Below are 17,824 nucleotides of genomic sequence, written 5' to 3' on the forward strand. Positions count from 1 at the left end.
TTCCTCCTAGATGGTAAATCTAATGCTAATCTTTCTCCACTTCTTAAATAAGGTCTACTGTTAGAAAAAAATTATGATAGGAATTACAATTTTATTGAAAGTATTGTGAATTTTTTAAGTGTAAATTGAATTTCTTCTTAAATGCTTAATGCATATTTTAATTTCCTTCAAATGTTGAAATTTCTTATTTGTAATCCGCCTTGTAGCATTTGTGAAAGGTGGCATAGAAGTCTGTAAATACAATACAATACATTTTGCTTTATTTCATCACCTGGGGGTCTGCTCTTCTTTTTTCTGCTGTTCTGGGTCTTGCAGACCATTTGCCTGTGTGTTTCTTTGGGATCTAAACTGTATTAAAAATATGCACATAACTTATGCACATTTTTAAAGGGAAAGTGTATGCATAATTATCCCCTTGATGGCATTGTATCATCTGTTATGAGTTATACAGTCTTTAAACTGCATTGATTTTAACACATTTCTCTTTCTATATTTTAAAATGAAGATGCAGATGATTTTCAAAATAGAGAACAAGAAGAAAAGTGTAAATGTCTTGATAAAAGTAACATTGTTCTATCCTCTCACTGGGAAGATTCATTGATTGGTGGCATCATACCACAGTTACTTAATATAACAGATCAGAGCTTTGCTAACTCCCCTTCACTGCAAACGGCACCTGCAAATTGCTCTGAATACAGAGAAAAAGAAAATAATCCCAGTAAAACCACATCACAGCATCACACATCAATACAAACACAGACAGCTCCAATAAATGAGGAGAGTGCCAAAGATGATTTTTACAATTTGGAGAAAGTAAAAAGACTAATATATTTGACATATGTCAGAAATCAGCAGTTGAAGACACCACATGTTCCAAATGAAAAGGTCATTTCAGCAATCTCTAATACTACAACTGGAGAAAAGGCCAGCACTTTGAAATACACAGCAGCCCCGGCATACTTGCTATGCTCTAAACATCAAAATGCAAGTCCAAAAATAAAACTTTTAAATCAGAAAGACAGTCAGTGTGGAATATACAAAATGGTGAATGAGAGCTACAAGGAAGTTATTTCGAAACTCAGGGACCAGAAACAAGAGGCAAATTTGGCAGCTCGATCAAGAAATGTGTCCAAACCTCCTTCTTTTCATGACACAATTCAACAGTGTATTTCAGAACTTCCCACTGACAACTCTAATGAAGTCAATAAGCATGAGATCTCCGGAGAAGAAAACTCAGCCTACATCAGACCCAACAGCAAGACTCTATCAGATTCACAAATGCTGTCTGCCTGCTGTCATACTGAAGAACGCAGTCACTCTTCCCTTGCTATTCAAGGACATGTAATGAGCACAGATTCAAGTAACACAAGAAAGTGCCTTCCCACCCTAGGAGTTACAAAATATGTCTGATGTCAACAGCACCATCAAACAGTAAACGTGACCATCCCTAAGGCACAAATAAAGTCTGAAAACATAGCTCATGCTATTGTATCAGACAAAGAAAGAGCGCCACAGATTAAGGTGAGTCACTTGGAAGCCCTTTTACTAAGACACACAGGCGTCTATGCGTGTACAACCACGTCAAATTAGAACTACTGCCCAGCTACTGCATGCCCCTGACGGTAATTCTAATTTCTACGCATGTCCAATATGCATGGCAGAAAGTAATTTCTATTTTCTACCACATGGCACTAACTGGGCGGTAATCGGAAGTGTACACGCGCTGACGATTGCTGCCTGGTTAATGCGTGAGACCTTACCAATGGGTGGTGGTAAGTTCTCAGGCCTAAAGTGGACACACTCTAATTTTTATTTTGCCACACGTCCATGTTCAGCAAAAAAAGGCCTTTTTTGCAGGTGCGCTGAAAAATGGACCTGCGCGCATTCAATACACGCGTCTACACCAGCGCAGGCCATTTTTCAGCGTACCTTAGTTAAAGGACCCCTTAAGCAGCTATTAAAGAAGTCTTATTGTTATCTGTTATAATGATAATTATTAAAATCAATGTTGACACCAGGCAGGAGACCATATGGTGTCCAAAAAAGGGTTTTGTTGTTGTTTTTTAAACCACATCAAATGGGATATCAATCACAAATAAATAAATTTGTAGATATCAATATCAATATCCTTCGCATGTATTTAATTCCAAATACTTTACAAATATCACTCTAAAACATATTAAAACAAATTATTGAAATAATTGAGGGTGAAATACCTACTGCATAAATTGATTCTTCTAAATTGAAATATGCGAATAAGCAGTATAAGGATTTTGAGTCTCCTCATTTACACCTTCAATTTAGGATGATATTTTCTGAGACCATTTGGCATTAAGGGATTCTGTTACTAAGCTGTGTTAGGCATAAGTGGTCGGTGGCCCAACTGTTTGGGGAGGCTAAAGGGGGGGGGGGGGTTAGGGGTGGGGCCAGGGGTGGAGCTTAAATCCATAATTGTCTGATAACACAAAGAAAAAATAAATAAATAAAAATAAAAGTCACAATTAATACCTTTTATTAAATTTAGATATGTATCATATGTCAAAGAATAAAGTGGTTGCTGAAAGCATATTCTAACCACAATCGTTGAACTGCAAAACACTATGCACAACTTTGTGCAAAACACACTCAGAACCTTACTGTACCATAAATATTACACTGGGCAGAACCTAATACACCAATATACCACCCATACGGAAAATGCAGACCGTCAACAATATGAAACAAGGGATCATATCATCACAATTCTCATGTAGAGCCACAAAACACCCTAATTCATGTTTAATGTGGGATAAAATGCCATAAATAAGTAAATAAATATAAACTTTTGATGTTGAGCACCTGATTCTCAAAGTGGACATATTCCAAACACTATAATGAAAATAAAATTATCTTTTCTGCCTTAGTTGTCTGGTGACTTTTTCTGATCATGCTGGTCCAGTATCCGATTCTGTTACTATCTGTGCTCAGTGCAGGTCAGGAAGTCATCCTTGTTAAATATCTCCCTGGCAACCCTGGACACCTCCAGCCAAACCCCCCTCCCCCGCTCTCCCAGCAGTAAGGTAAACAAACCATAAACCAATTTCTACAACTGCTTACAAAAGGCTAGAGGGCTTTCACTGCAGCTCCTGCTGTGAGGATGGAGGTAAATCAACAATTTAAACCTCTCAGAGCATAGCAGGGGAGGCTTAGCCTGTCCAAGCCTCTTATACCGGACGCCTATGGTGTTAGGTGCTAACGCAGGAGAAGGCAGCCTTTATACAGAGGGCCACATGAATTTTACATAATGTTGGAACCTGAAATGCATAGAGCTCCATAGACCTTCTCTGATATATAAATAAATAATAAGTAAAATTTTAACTAAAATTGATGGACATAAACTGCAAGAGTGGTTATGATATGTTGTGGAGGGGCATAATCGAAAGGGACGCCCAAGTTTTGCTGAGGACGTCCTCGCAAAACGTCCATGTGGAGGGGCGGGGAAACCCATATTATCAAAACAAGATGGACGCCCATCTTTTGTTTTGATAATACGGTCAGGGACACCCAAATCTTGACATTTAGTTTGTCCTTAGAGATAGTCGTCCCTAGACTTGGTCGTTTCTGATTTTTGGCGATAATGGAAACCAAGGACACCCATCTCAGAAACAACCAAATGCAAGCCCTTTGGTCATGGGAGGAGCCAGCATTAGTAGTGCAATGGTGCCCCTCACATTGGAGGACACCAACTGGGCACCCTAGGGGGCACTGCAGTGGACTTCATAAATTGCTCCCAGGTACATAGCTCCCTTACCTTGTGTGCTGAGCCCCTAACCCCCCCCCCAAACCCACTACCCACAACTGTACACTTCTACCATAGCCCTTACAGGTGAAGGGGGGCACCTAGATGTGGGTACAGTGGGTTTGTGGTGGGTTTTGGAGGGCTCACATTTACTACCACAAGTGTAACAGGTAGGGGGGTTGGGCCTGGATCCACCTGCCTGAAGTGCACTGCACCCCAAAAACTGCTCCAGGGACCTGCATACTGCTATGATGGACCTGAGTATGACATTTGAGGCTGGCATAGGGGCTGGCAAAAAAATATTTTTAAAGATGTTTTTTGAGGGTGGGAGGGGGTTAGTGACCACTGGCGGAGTAAGGGGAGGTCATCCCCGATTCTCTCTGGTGGTCATCTGGTCAGTTCAGGCACATTTTTGTGCCTTGGTCATAAGAAAAAGAGGACCAGGTAAAGTCGTCCAAGTGCTCGTCAGGGACACCGTTTTTTTTCCATTATGGGTCGAGGACGCCCATGTGTTAGGCACACCCAAGTCCCGCCTTCGCTACGCCTCCGACATGACCCTGTGAACATTGGTCATCCCTGCAATGGAAAGGAGTTGGGGACGTCCAAAATCGGCTTTCGATTATGCCGATTTGGATGACCCAGTGAGAAGGACGCCCATCTTCCGATTTGTGTCGAAAGATGGGCGTTCTCTTTCGAAAATGAGCTTGATAGTATTTCTATTCTGCCAACTCCCAAAAATTAGGTTCAAAGTAGATTCCAAAAAGTTCTCTACAATGAAAATATCAATTTACAAATATGATTTTTGGAAAAGATAAGTCTTTAGACTTTTACAAAGCCCTAAGTGTCACTAGCAAAGAACACCAGAATTGGACAACTCAATAAGAAAAATATCTGAAAATATGGGCATTTGTCGCAGCTACAGGGCAGTGGCCAACTTAATTGCAGAATGGATTGGGGGATTTGGGGATTGAAGTAATTAGGATGGGGGTTGAGGAAATGTTTCATGTGCGGCACCATGTCCAGAATACAGTTGTTTGGCTAATTTATAGATTAAATAGATACAGTTCAGGGAAGTCTTTCTATTCCATGCTGCACTGGCTTCCTATGGAAGCACATACACAATTTAAAGTAGTTATTTCAGCCTTTAAGATACTGAGGGATGACGCTTCAGCCTATCCATGGCTCAATAAACACTGCGTTCCCCTACAGCCCATAAGTTGATGTCTGTGAAACAGTTTTCTTCTTCACTATCATATCAGATGGTGGCAATTTGGAATTCCCTACTGACTGCTACAAGATTTTGTAGAAATTATTTGGAGTTTCAGAAAATGTTAAAAACTCACCTGTTTTATACATTTGGTTTATCCAGTAATACTTAACGTTTTTACTTCTTTTCATAGTAACATTACCACTCGCACCACCCTTTCTCACTTCCTCATTCACAACCAAAAATAAACATCTTTGACAACTACTTAACAAGGATTGACAGGACAATGGCCACAGCTTTTGTTAAACATCACATAACTTTACAATAACAAGCTTAAATCTAAACTTACATTAATCTTGTCCCCACACAGACAGCTAGACGATGTCATACTAGCTGCTCAAAATCTCACAATTTTCATCTTCCAGTTATTCCCCCTCTCTCATACACATCCCACTGTGCCATAGGGCCATGCCCCATCTCGTGGCAGTGACACATACAAGACCCATTTAATATTCCTTCCTTACTCTTCATATCACAGCATGGTCATACAGCCAACTCCATCCCCCATTCTTTCTGCCATAAGCAGTGACAGCCTCTAGCTTGTCACTGCTCCCCCACAGCTGCGGCTTGTCTTCCTCCAAGAAATCCTGAATAGTATTCATGAAAATGTCCACCTTGATATCAGACAAATGCACCCCATCACGGCGATAGAGCCCCAGACAATCACTAGTATGCAACTCAAGTGACAGCACCATCCCCCTGAGAGCAATCTCATCAGCATTAACACACTTTCGCAACCGCTCGACAGCTTAAAGTTTTGGGCACCCCGACATACCAGTCATGGAATAATGTTAGACCAGGCTAGCTTTGCAAAAGGAAATTAACAAGCAGCAATAAAAAGCGTCCTTTTGATCGTACAGATGTGCTCCACCCTGTTACAGTGCACATGCCTTTATCCCCTAAATGCACCAAAATCAGCTGAGAAGAAGAGAAATGCATGCTTGTAACAACAAGGGCAAGAGCTGTTCCCATAGAATGCCTTGAAGGCCAAGCCACTGAATGTGGACTCCCAGCTCTGCAAGACCCAAATTGGATCCCTAAAGAGACTCCTTCATGCGTCACTGCCCCCAGTAGATATAGGAATGCTCACAAATCCAGACACAATTACCACAGGTAATGCTTCTGCTACAGAAACTAAAAGACAAAAATTAGTTTTCAAATCCAACCTCCCACATTCTCACATAATCATTGTAACAGTCAGACCGCCAACTCCCCAACATCTTGAGCATTTCTGGGGACTCCCCTCACCAGGCAGCAAAGGAAGCTGCCCCAATTCAAAAAGAATGAGTGCCATACATAGAGGGGTTCCTTCCTAAGACTGCAGCAAACTGATAGAGTGTTAAAGGGCGCAAGTGCATATAGTACAGCACACCATGCACTGGACAGAAAGGAAGCTTAGTGGATTTCCACAAAGTCACTCAAATCCTTTTTGCAAACTGGTCGGTCATAGAACCTACGAATATGCAAGCACAGCACACTCACACTAAGCTGGACATTAGTCAAAAGAAAACCAGAGTCCACCAATGCCTGTTTCTGTAAGGCCACCAATTCATCTACCCTCAAAACTGCACAATCCAAGTGAAATAAACAAAACTCAAACGCAGAAACACAAACCTTGATGAATGTCCCCAACAATTGATATAGAGTGTCATGGCTGATGGGAAGGCAATCCAACCTGATAGACGAGGCTAAGTAAGTCCATGCATAACCACACAGCAACTTTTATACTAAGAAAGATGCTGCAGGGTCTCCCTAGCCCAAAAACTGGGACAAAAAGGCAATACTCGTCAAAGACTGATGCGCCATACTGTATGACCACCGCCTTACTGTGGAAAACAAAATACAGTCAATAATCAATGAAGTTGGAAAAGGAAAAACCATACCAGCACCTTGACGATCCAGAAAGTGTAGAAATGGTCTCCATCCAACTTTGTAAGCCTTCCAAATATTAGCCACCAAGGAAATAGTCAGCAACTCTCAAACACCAGAAAATTGTTTCATATATCCTGAAGCATGTCTGTCAGGACACTCTCTGCTATTGGTGCCAATTCTCAAAAGCCGGCCCACTGCAAGCAGGCAAGAGCATCTGCTATATCACTGTGAGCACTAGGCACATGCTGGGCCAAAAGCACAACATTTAACTGCAAGCAATGCATGACAAACATAGCACTTCTACTAGTAGTGGACAGCAAGCTCATTGTCTGTTAAGCACCTCTACCACTACTGCGTTATCACAATGAAAAACTACCCTTTGATTGACCAACACCCTGCCCCAGAGTACCAGGGCCATCCACATCAGGAAGAGCTCCAGGAAAGCCGCATTCTTATAGCATCCCTTTGCCTGCCATCACGACGACCAGGCCTATGCGCTCCAGACCCTTTAAAAGAAAATCTCAAAGCCCAAACCACCTGAGGCATACTTTAAAAAGTCTAAATCAAAATTGGACACCGCCGTATACTGCCAACCATGACCCCATTAAAGTAAAGGAAATGCAGCCACAACTTGTCCAGTTTCTTGGATACTACAGTTTGATAATTCCAAACTGTCAGAGCATTTCGACAACTATGCCCTAAATGGGGGCCAGCATAAGAGACAACAAATTCTTGAGAAAAACCCTCCCATAAGATCCGCGCTGCCACATCAGGGTAAACCTGCAATCATTGGCATAAGCTTCCTAAGTTAATGGTGGAAGGTGTCTTGGTCATGCAGACCCGCAGATCCTGGAACACTGGGCCATCCACCTGACCTTCAAACTCTGACACCAAAACCAACACACCAGAAAATAGGATGTGCCCTGTTACATTGGTAACACTTATGGGAAGAAAGGTATAATGCATGGTCACAGCTCCCTGCATTGAATTGGAAGCAGACCCAACCACTCAGTCTCACTCTTGACCAACCCGACCATTTGGATGGTCTACCACTTTCTTAAGTGACCAGAGGGCTGGGGGTTCGAAACCTGGACCCCCCACAAGGCTGTAAGAAGCTGCACTGGAGTCATTTGTCAGCCAGATGTCCATATCCCTGAAACCTCATATATCTGACTTATCCCTAGTCAAACCCTTGCAGAATTGCTCATTGTAATTGAGCCATGTTGAACTCCCTCCTCCTTCTTATCATTTCCGGCCTGCTCCAATTCCAACAATACAAACAAATCAATATACTTTCTGTGCAGTATCCACTGGTGCCATTTCTGTGAAATTATACAATATAGCAGAGCTATTTTGCAGAGTAGGCCCCTGTTGCAAAATACGAGATGCACAACCCATAGTACCTGAACCCAAGGTGACCAATGGCACACAAGCAGCACCACCTCTCTTGAATGTCCTCAGAAGAGGACAAAGATACTGAGGACTCTGAGGAGTCCCAGGAGTTGGAGGACTCCCTTACCTGCATAGGGTCCCCACCTGATGCTCTACGTTTGCGCTTCTCGGTGTCGCTTTCCTAATGAACATTGTCCTCACCCCTCTCCCTGAATGTCCTCTAAGAGCATCCCACCATCATCTATCCCATCCCCTACCCCATAAGTACATAAGTACATAAGTAGTGCCATACTGGGAAAGACCAAAGGTCCATCTAGCCCAGCATCCTGTCACCGACAGTGGCCAATCCAGGTCAAGGGCACCTGGCACGCTCCCCAAACGTAAAAACATTCCAGACAAGTTATACCTAAAAATGCGGAATTTTTCCAAGTCCATTTAATAGCGGTCTATGGACTTGTCCTTTAGGAATCTATCTAACCCCCTTTTAAACTCCGTCAAGCTAACCGCCCGTACCACGTTCTCCGGCAACGAATTCCAGAGTCTAATTACACGTTGGGTGAAGAAAAATTTTCTCCGATTCGTTTTAAATTTACCACACTGTAGCTTCAACTGATGCCCTCTAGTCCTAGTATTTTTGGATAGCGTGAACAGTCGCTTCACATCCACCCGATCCATTCCACTCATTATTTTATACACTTCTATCATATCTCCCCTCAGCCGTCTCTTCTCCAAGCTGAAAAGCCCTAGCCTTCTCAGCCTCTCTTCGTAGGAAAGTCGTCCCATCCCCACTATCATTTTCGTCGCCCTTCGCTGTACCTTTTCCAATTCTACTATATCTTTTTTGAGATACGGAGACCAGTACTGAACACAATACTCCAGGTGCGGTCGCACCATGGAGCGATACAACGGCATTATAACATCCGCACACCTGGACTCCATACCCTTCCTAATAACACCCAACATTCTATTCGCTTTCCTAGCCGCAGCAGCACACTGAGCAGAAGGTTTCAGCGTATCATCGACGACGACACCCAGATCCCTTTCTTGATCCGTAACTCCTAACGCGGAACCTTGCAAGACGTAGCTATAATTCGGGTTCCTCTTACCCACATGCATCACTTTGCACTTGTCAACATTGAACTTCATCTGCCACTTGCACGCCCATTCTCCCAGTCTCGCAAGGTCCTCCTGTAATCGTTCACATTCCTCCTGCGACTTGACGACCCTGAATAATTTTGTGTCATCGGCGAATTTAATTACCTCACTAGTTATTCCCATCTCTAGGTCATTTATAAATACATTAAAAAGCAACGGACCCAGCACAGACCCCTGCGGGACCCCACTAACTACCCTCCTCCATTGAGAATACTGGCCACGCAATCCTACTCTCTGCTTCCTATCTTTCAACCAGTTCTTAATCCATAATAATACCCTACCTCCGATTCCATGACTCTGCAATTTCTTCAGGAGTCTTTCGTGCGGCACTTTGTCAAACGCCTTCTGAAAATCCAGATATACAATATCAACCGGCTCCCCATTGTCCACATGTTTGCTTACCCCCTCAAAAAAATGCATTTGATTGGTGAGGCAAGACTTCCCTTCACTAAATCCGTGCTGACTTTGTCTCATCAGTCCATGTTTTTGTATATGCTCTGCAATTTTATTCTTAATAATAGCCTCCACCATCTTGCCCGGCACCGACGTCAGACTCACCGGTCTATAATTTCTCGGATCTCCTCTGGAACCCTTCTTAAAAATCGGAGTAACATTGGCTACCCTCCAGTCTTCCGGTACTACACTCGATTTTAGGGACAGATTGCATATTTCTAACAGTAGCTCCGCAAGTTCATTTTTTAGTTCTATTAATACTCTGGGATGAATACCATCAGGTCCCGGTGATTTACTACTCTTCAGCTTGCTGAACTGACCCATTACATCCTCCAAGGTTACAGAGAATTTGTTTAGTTTCTCCGACTCCCCCGCTTCAAATATTCTTTCCGGCACCGGTGTCCCCCCCAAATCCTCCTCGGTGAAGCCCTTAGAAGCCCACCCAGGCTAAAATGTTGTCCCAGTCATGTGAGGACTCACTACTACTACTACTACTACTACTATTTAGCATTTCTATAGCGCTACAAGGCATACGCAGCGCTGCACAAACATAGAAGAAAGACAGTCCCTGTTCAAAGAGCTTACAATCTAATAGACAAAAAATAAATAAAGTAAGCAAATCAAATCAATTAATGTGAACGGGAAGGAAGAGAGGAGGGTAGGTGGAGGCGAGTGGTTACAAGTGGTTACGAGTCAAAAGCAATGTTAAAGAGGTGGGTTTTCAGTCTAGATTTAAAGGTGGCCAAGGATGGGGCAAGACGTAGGGGCTCAGGAAGTAGGGAACAGATAAGAAGGATTTATCCATGGAGCAGAGTGCACGGGAAGGGTGTAGGGAAGGACGAGTGTGGAGAGATACTGGGGAGCAGCAGAGTGAGTACATTTATAGGTTAGTAGAAGAAGTTTGAACAGGATGCGAAAACGGATAGGGAGCCAGTGAAGGGTCTTGAGGAGAGGGGTAGTATGAGTAAAGCGACCCTGGCGGAAGATGAGACGGGCAGCAGAGTTTTGAACCGACTGGTATTCCAGCATGATCCACCACTTCAAGCTCTCCCTGGAATGAAGTAGCACCAGCTCCAGATCCCAAAGCCCATCCACTCCTGCAAGCAGAGGCTCAGTGATTTGAACTTGAGACACCTTTCTGCTCCTTCTGCCATTAAAATGCAAAAAAGGTAACCACTATGTTGAATACCTCACATAATGCTTGTTCCCCTCTAACTAAACACATAGACCATCAACAACAACAACAAAACCCCTCTAAATCTCATCAAAAACACCTGCCCTCCAGTTCCCTCCAACTTCCACCCATCTTCAATATACATTCTTCCCGTCATGCCAACTCATTTTATACCTCTTTCCCTGTTTTTGCTCCCTATAACTCCCCACCAACCCAAAACCCCTCAAACCTTCCTACTTTTTTAACCACCACACCTTATCTTTAGATACTCCCCTCTGCACTTCCTTTCCCCACCCCATTCACCCCCCAACATACTACCAACCCCAACCTTTCCCCCATCTTTTGATAGGGCAGACTCGGCCACTGTTACCTGCCCTCCATGTTATTTGGAGTGCATCTTTATTTGCTCAATAGTATTGTTATTCCTAGGCATGTGGATCTAGCTTTTTAATGTTGTAATCCACCTAGAACTAATAAGGCTTTGGTGAAATACAAGACCAGAATATAATGGAATGGAATGAAACAAAGGCTAGGTCTTGTGTCATCGTAGATTCTGACATAGGGTGGAAATATCATCAGTCAAATGCTTATTGTTAGTTTATTACCGACTAACTACAATGTCCTAAGTTCTATAAATTGATATGTATTTGCTTATGAAGAATTGAAAATTGAATTGTAATGAGTTGATCTGTTATTAATAAATAAAAGCTGCGACTGGTTTGTTGCCAATGAAGGCTTGGCTGGTTATTGGTAATGCATGGGTAATGGGAGGTGCAAATTTGCAAGTGCCTATCGTTACACAGAAGCTCTTACCACCTACAAAATAGGTGGCAGTAAATGCTTTTGTGGTAATTTTTAAAAAATGGCCATGTGCTAATGACAACATTAGCACACATCCATTAATGATATAAATAGAAAATCAGAATTTTTATGTCAGTGATAAAAATACCCTTAACACACAGGAAAGAACCGCGTAAGGACAAGCTGTCCGTTTTTACCACAGCTTAGTAAAAATACCCCTAAATGAATGTGAACAACACTGATACTGATATCCACAAATTTATTTATGATTGATTAAAATCAATGTTGAACCATCAATTATGAAGAGCAGCTGATAGCTGGTCAAGGAAGGAAAATGGAGAGTAGCAATTATTTTGGTCTTGAACTTTTATGCAAGATGTATTTTTTAATTGATAAAGGTGTTAGAATTTATTATTCACTTATTCTAAAAATGATGTTTTTCTGAGTTGGCAGAAGGTTGGCACCATCTGTGGATTTCTCAACTAGGATGCTATAAGGCACACGGCTTACGCATGTTCTAATTAATCCTTCGCACCTCAGTGTCTAGTAATCTGAATGGGAAGAGAACAACTTAAATAGTATTAAAAACCGGGTACAAAGAGGTAGGCTCAGATGAAACTAGAAATAGCATCAAGTGAAAAAAAACCAAAACCTCTAAATACGTAGATGACAATTGCAACAAAAAAACCTAATATAAAATAAATCTAACTTTTCTGATTTACCATCTTGCTGTATTTTAATATAAGGGAGAGCAGCCTAGTAGCTAGAGCAATGGCTCAGAAGCAGGAAACCAGAATTTAGATCCCACTTTTCCCATTGACTATCCTTATGACAAGTCATTTTAGGCCTTTTGAATTAACTTAAGAAAATGTTCGTAGGTTAGGACCCATTTTTGAGAAATGTAAGTCTGAGATACAAATGATTCTTGGCTCATTTATATACATCAACTAAACTTCCCTTATCTGTTGCCACAGCTTGGAATTTTATATATTCCTAACTTTGGCTTCCTTTTTGGGGCAGTGGCCTTAAAAGGCCCTAATGGTCCAAATTAGATTACCCCCCCCCCCCCCCACACACACACACACATACACACACACACACAGGAGGTACCTGATTCATCATGTCTAGCAGCCCCTCTAACCTTTTCCCATCAGCCTTGACTCATGGCATAAATGATTAAAAAATGGTCCTCCCAAACCTCTGGTGGACCAGCAGTCTCCTAACCAACATCAGCCCAACCCTGGCCTAAAATATATAAAATACCCCCCCCCCCTTCCCGTCAAAGGCCTGTAATTTAAATCATAAAAACCTAAGATTGTAGAAAGGCAATCGGCAGTATCATTGGCCAGATAGTTTAACAGTTGGTGCCCTGGGCTCTGATTGGCTCTGGAGTTCAAATGTAACCAGAAGGTACTGGATTTTTTCCCCAGTCTCAGCCAAAAATCAGAAATGACCAAGTCTAATGATGACCATCTCTAAGGACGACCTAAATTTCAAAATTTGGGCGTCCCCGACCATATTATCGAAACGAAAGATGGACGTCCATCTTGTTTCGATAATACGGGTTTCCCCGCCCCTCCATCAGGACGTTTTGCAAGGACGTCCTCAGCAAAACCTGGGCATCCCTTTCGATTATGCCCCTCAGTATGCCAACGCTTAATGCGGTCTACTGCACAAATAGAGATATAGAGGACATCAAAAGAGAATGGAAGCAGCTGAAGAGGTTTGTAAAGCAGAAGGCTGAAGTCAGCCCACCAAAGAGGAATCCTGTGATCCTCACCCCTATGAAGCACATGGTGAACAGGCTTCTTCCCAAGGAGAACATCCATGGCCTGAACGCTTCCTCAAAGGCTGGGGAATCGGATAAGGTTTGGGGAATAAAAATGTGCTGGCTGCTCTTTCTATTTCACCCCCTCTGCAGCAAGCTTTGACACTGTGGAGGGCTGATAGGAAACTCATCTGTATTACAGGTTCTCAGAGAGGCGGGGGGGGGGGGGGGGGGGGGGAAGAAAGCACTCCAGATTACAGGCAGAAAGGCTGGTGATCAGGGGGCATGTCCTAACAAATCAGCATGGAGTAGTAAGTAGTGGCTAGTAGCTAGGTTGCTAGTTTGAGTCCTGCTGTGTCTGTCATTTTTTGATGCCTTCTTCCCCTCTCCCTTCCCCCTCAGCCAGTCACCAACAAGTAGCTATTCCTGCTTTCAATGCATCTGTGGCCGTCTCACTGTTCTCTCCAGATCACTCCCACTATCCTTTCTCCTTTACCAAACAGGCTGTTTGGCTGTCTGGCACAGTGGCGTAGCCAGACCTGATATTTTGGGTGGGCCCAGAGCTAATATGGGTGGACACTATCCTGCTTATAATCGAAATAGAAAAACGCCTATATTGTGACCCAAATCGGGAGATAGATGTTTATCTCACAAAAACGAATAAAGCGGTATAATCGAAAGCCGAATTTGGACGTTTTCAAATGCACTCCGTCGCGGATGCGGACAAAGTTGATAGGGGCGTATCGAAGGTGTGGTGAAGGTGGAACTGGGGCGTGGTTATAGGGCAATCAGAGATGGGCGCCTTTCGCCGATATTGGAAAAAAAATATGCGTTTTTAGCGAGAATTTAGGGCACTTTTCCTGGACCCTGTTTTTCCATGAATAAGGCCCCAAAAAGTGCCCTAAATGACCAGATGACCACTGGAGGGAATCGGGGATGACCTCCCCTGACTCCCCCAGTGGTCACAACCCCCCTCCCACCACAAAATATGCCATTTCACAACTTTTTATTTTCACCCTCAAATGTCATACCCACCTCCCTGGCAGCAGTATGCAGGTCACTGGAGCAGTTATTAGGGGGTGCAGTGGACTTCAGGCAGGTGGACCCAGGCCCATCCCCCCCCACCTGTTACACTTGTGCTGGTAAATGGGAGCCCTCCAAACCGCCCCCCACTGTACCCACATGTAGGTGCCCCCCTTCACCCCTTAGGGCTATAGTAATGGTGTAGACTTGTGGGCAGTGGGTTTTGAGGGGGATTTGGGGGGCTCAACACCCAAGGGAAGGGTGCTATGCACCTGGGAGCTGTATTACCTTTTTTTTTTTTTTGTAAAAGTGCCCCCTAGGGTGCCCGGTTGGTGTCCTGGCATGTGAGGGGGACCAGTGCACTACGAATCCTGGCCCCTCCCACGAATAAATGTCTTGGAGTTATTCGTTTTTGAGCTGGGCGCTTTTGGTTTCCATTATCGCTGAAAAACAAAAACGCCCAGCTCAAAAAAAGATAAACGTCCATGTTTTTCGAAAATACGGTTCAGTCCGCCCCTTCACGGACCCGTTCTTGGAGATAAACGCCCATGGAGATAGACGTTTCCGTTCGATTATGCCCCTTCACGTATATATAGGTGTGAGGTTTTTCTTGGGATACTCCTAAATAATGCCTTATAGTGCACTTGATGACAGAGTTTTAATATACTGTACTGTCTGGCGAACAGCTGTCCTACAGTAACATAAACCACATACATATTCGGAACCTATGTTGCAAACCTGAACACCACCAATTCTGAACACTCAAATACCAATAATAAACACAATAGCAATACATGTTCCAGTGAAAAGCCAGACAAGTCAGTCAGACTAATATAGATCTCCACATAGGCGTTTCATTTGGGGGGGCAAAGAATGGGCGGAGCATATTAGCATATCATTTGCACATATACATATGCAAATGAATATGCTAATGTGGAGGAAGGAATTGAAATTTACAGGCAAAATATCACAGATGCACATTTCAAAAAGCTGACACATTTCAATTAATAAATTATGAATAAAATACTTTTATCTACCTTTGTTGTCTGATCATTTAGTTTTTCTATTCGCTTTGGTCCCAGTGTCTTCTGTTTTATGCAGTGTCTTCTTTCCAGTAGGCTTCCCTCTGCTCCCCACCCTCCCAGTCCCATCCATCTCTTGCTCCTTCCCTCTGCTCCCCACCCCTCCCAGTCCCATCCATCTCTTGCTCCTTCCCTCTGCTCCCCACCCCTCCCAGTCCCATCCATCTTCTGTTCCTTCCCTCTGCTCACCATCCCTCCGTCTTATCCATCTTCTGCTCCTTCCCTCTGCTGTGCCTGACCTCTCCCAATCCCATCCATCTCCTGGTCCATCCCTCTGCTCCCCACCCCTCCCAGTCCCATCCATCTCTTGCTCGTTCCCTCTGCTCCCCACCCCTCCCAGTCCCATCCATCTTCTGTTCCTTCCCTCTGCTCACCATCCCTCCGTCCCATCCATCTTCTGCTCCTTCCCTCTGCTGTGCCTGACCTCTCCCAATCCCATCCATCTCCTGGTCCATCCCTCTGCTCCCCACCCCTCCCAGTCCCATCCATCTCTTGCTCCTTCCCTCTGCTCCCCACCCCTCCCAGTACCATCCATCTTCCCTCTGCTCCCCACCCCTCCCAGTTCCATCCATCTTCCTTCTACTGCCCCCCCCCGCGAGGTCCAAGATCATGACTCCGTTTACCCCCTCTCTTCCTCCCTCCCTCCGGCGCAGGCAACAGTCTTCAGCTTTTTCAGCGTTCTTGGCAGCGATAGCGATGTACACGCTGCCTTCGGTCTGCCCCGGAAGCCTTCTTTTCAATTTCCTGTTCCCACCTATGCGGGAACAGGAACTTGAAGAGAAGGCTTTGGGGCAGAGCCGAAGGCAGCGTGTACATCGCTACCGCTGCCAGGAACGCTGAAAAAGACTGTTGCCTGCGCCGGAGGGAGGGAGGAAGAGAGAGAGGTAGACGGACACGCTCCTCTCCGTCCGCTTGGCTTCCCTGCCCTCTCTGTCTGCGTCCCGCCTTCCTCTGACGTCAGAGGAAGGCAGGACGCAGACAGAGAGGGCAGGGAAGCCAAGCGGATGGAGAGGAGCGCGTGCCTGCATGTGTTGTTGTTTTTTTTTTAACTAATGGCGCGGCGGCGCCTCGCCGTCGTTTGGGGGGGCATTGCCCCCCCTCGCCCCCCCCCCCAGTCTACGCCTATGGATCTCCACACACACCAAATGCCATCAGAATCTCTTACCTCGGTCACAGGCAGAACACAGATCAACCATCATTAATTGCAGGATAAAGGACCAAAAATTTGAAATTGTCCTATAGCCGGCATCAGCCCTACCCTTTCCTAACCCCCATCACTCCATCCCTGTAGCCCAACATTGGCCCTACCCCCCTATCCATCCCTGTAGCCCAGCATCAGCCCTACCATTCCCTTCCTACCCTCCCAATCAGGAATCTGCCCGACACTTCCCTACTCCCCCCACTCCTCACAGTAGCCTAGTGTCAACCCTGCCCTGCCCCCTCCCCTGCCCATCCCAATCTCGCTCCCCTCCCCCACCCCATCCTGATGCACACCAGCATTAAATATAAATTTTTTTAAAACATGTCCTGAGTACTACAGAACCCACCCTCATCCAGAAACCCACCAGTATTTATATTTAATGTTGATGGATTTCTGAGCTCTGCAATGACCAGGTAAAAAAAAAAGTTTTATATTTAAATATTTTTTTAAACCTGGGTAGTGCAGAGCCCACCCCATCTAGCATCCCACCAGCAACACACACACTAAAAAGTCTACTGCCCCTGATGATTATGCATGTGGGAGTCCAGGTTCTAGAAGCACACTCCTCGGTGCTCACACGCTGTGTCTGCCTGGTATGTGAGAGGCTTGAGCCGTGGCAGACCAGTGTGCACAGGCCACTGGGGGGGAGGGGAGGAGAAGACAGTGTGTGCGCACTGGCCAATACAGGCAGTGTGTGTGTGTGTGGGCCACGGGGGGGGGGGGGGGGGAGACAGGAGCTATGTGTGCTAGCTGTGGAGATCAGGCGCTGTGTGGGGGCCGTGAGAGGGGGGCAAGCGTTTTGTGCACAGGCTGCGGGTCTGGGGGTAGGTTCCAGCTAGCAGCATGCAGCAGCAGATA

General features: G+C 44.6%; 1 protein-coding gene across 1 annotated transcript in view; it reads left to right on the top strand.

Moving 5' to 3' along the window:
* LOC115472797 overlaps positions 1-17,824 on the top strand; it is a 78,424-nt gene that overhangs the window by 44,867 nt on the left and 15,733 nt on the right. The window contains exon 3 of the mRNA XM_030207233.1: positions 506-1,521. Coding sequence (XP_030063093.1) covers positions 506-1,410 — 905 coding nt within the window. The 3' untranslated portion in view covers positions 1,411-1,521. The remainder of the gene's footprint in view (positions 1-505; positions 1,522-17,824) is intronic.

Source organism: Microcaecilia unicolor, chromosome 6 (assembly GCF_901765095.1).
Source record: "Microcaecilia unicolor chromosome 6, aMicUni1.1, whole genome shotgun sequence".
Classification (NCBI taxonomy): Eukaryota; Metazoa; Chordata; class Amphibia; order Gymnophiona; family Siphonopidae; genus Microcaecilia; species Microcaecilia unicolor.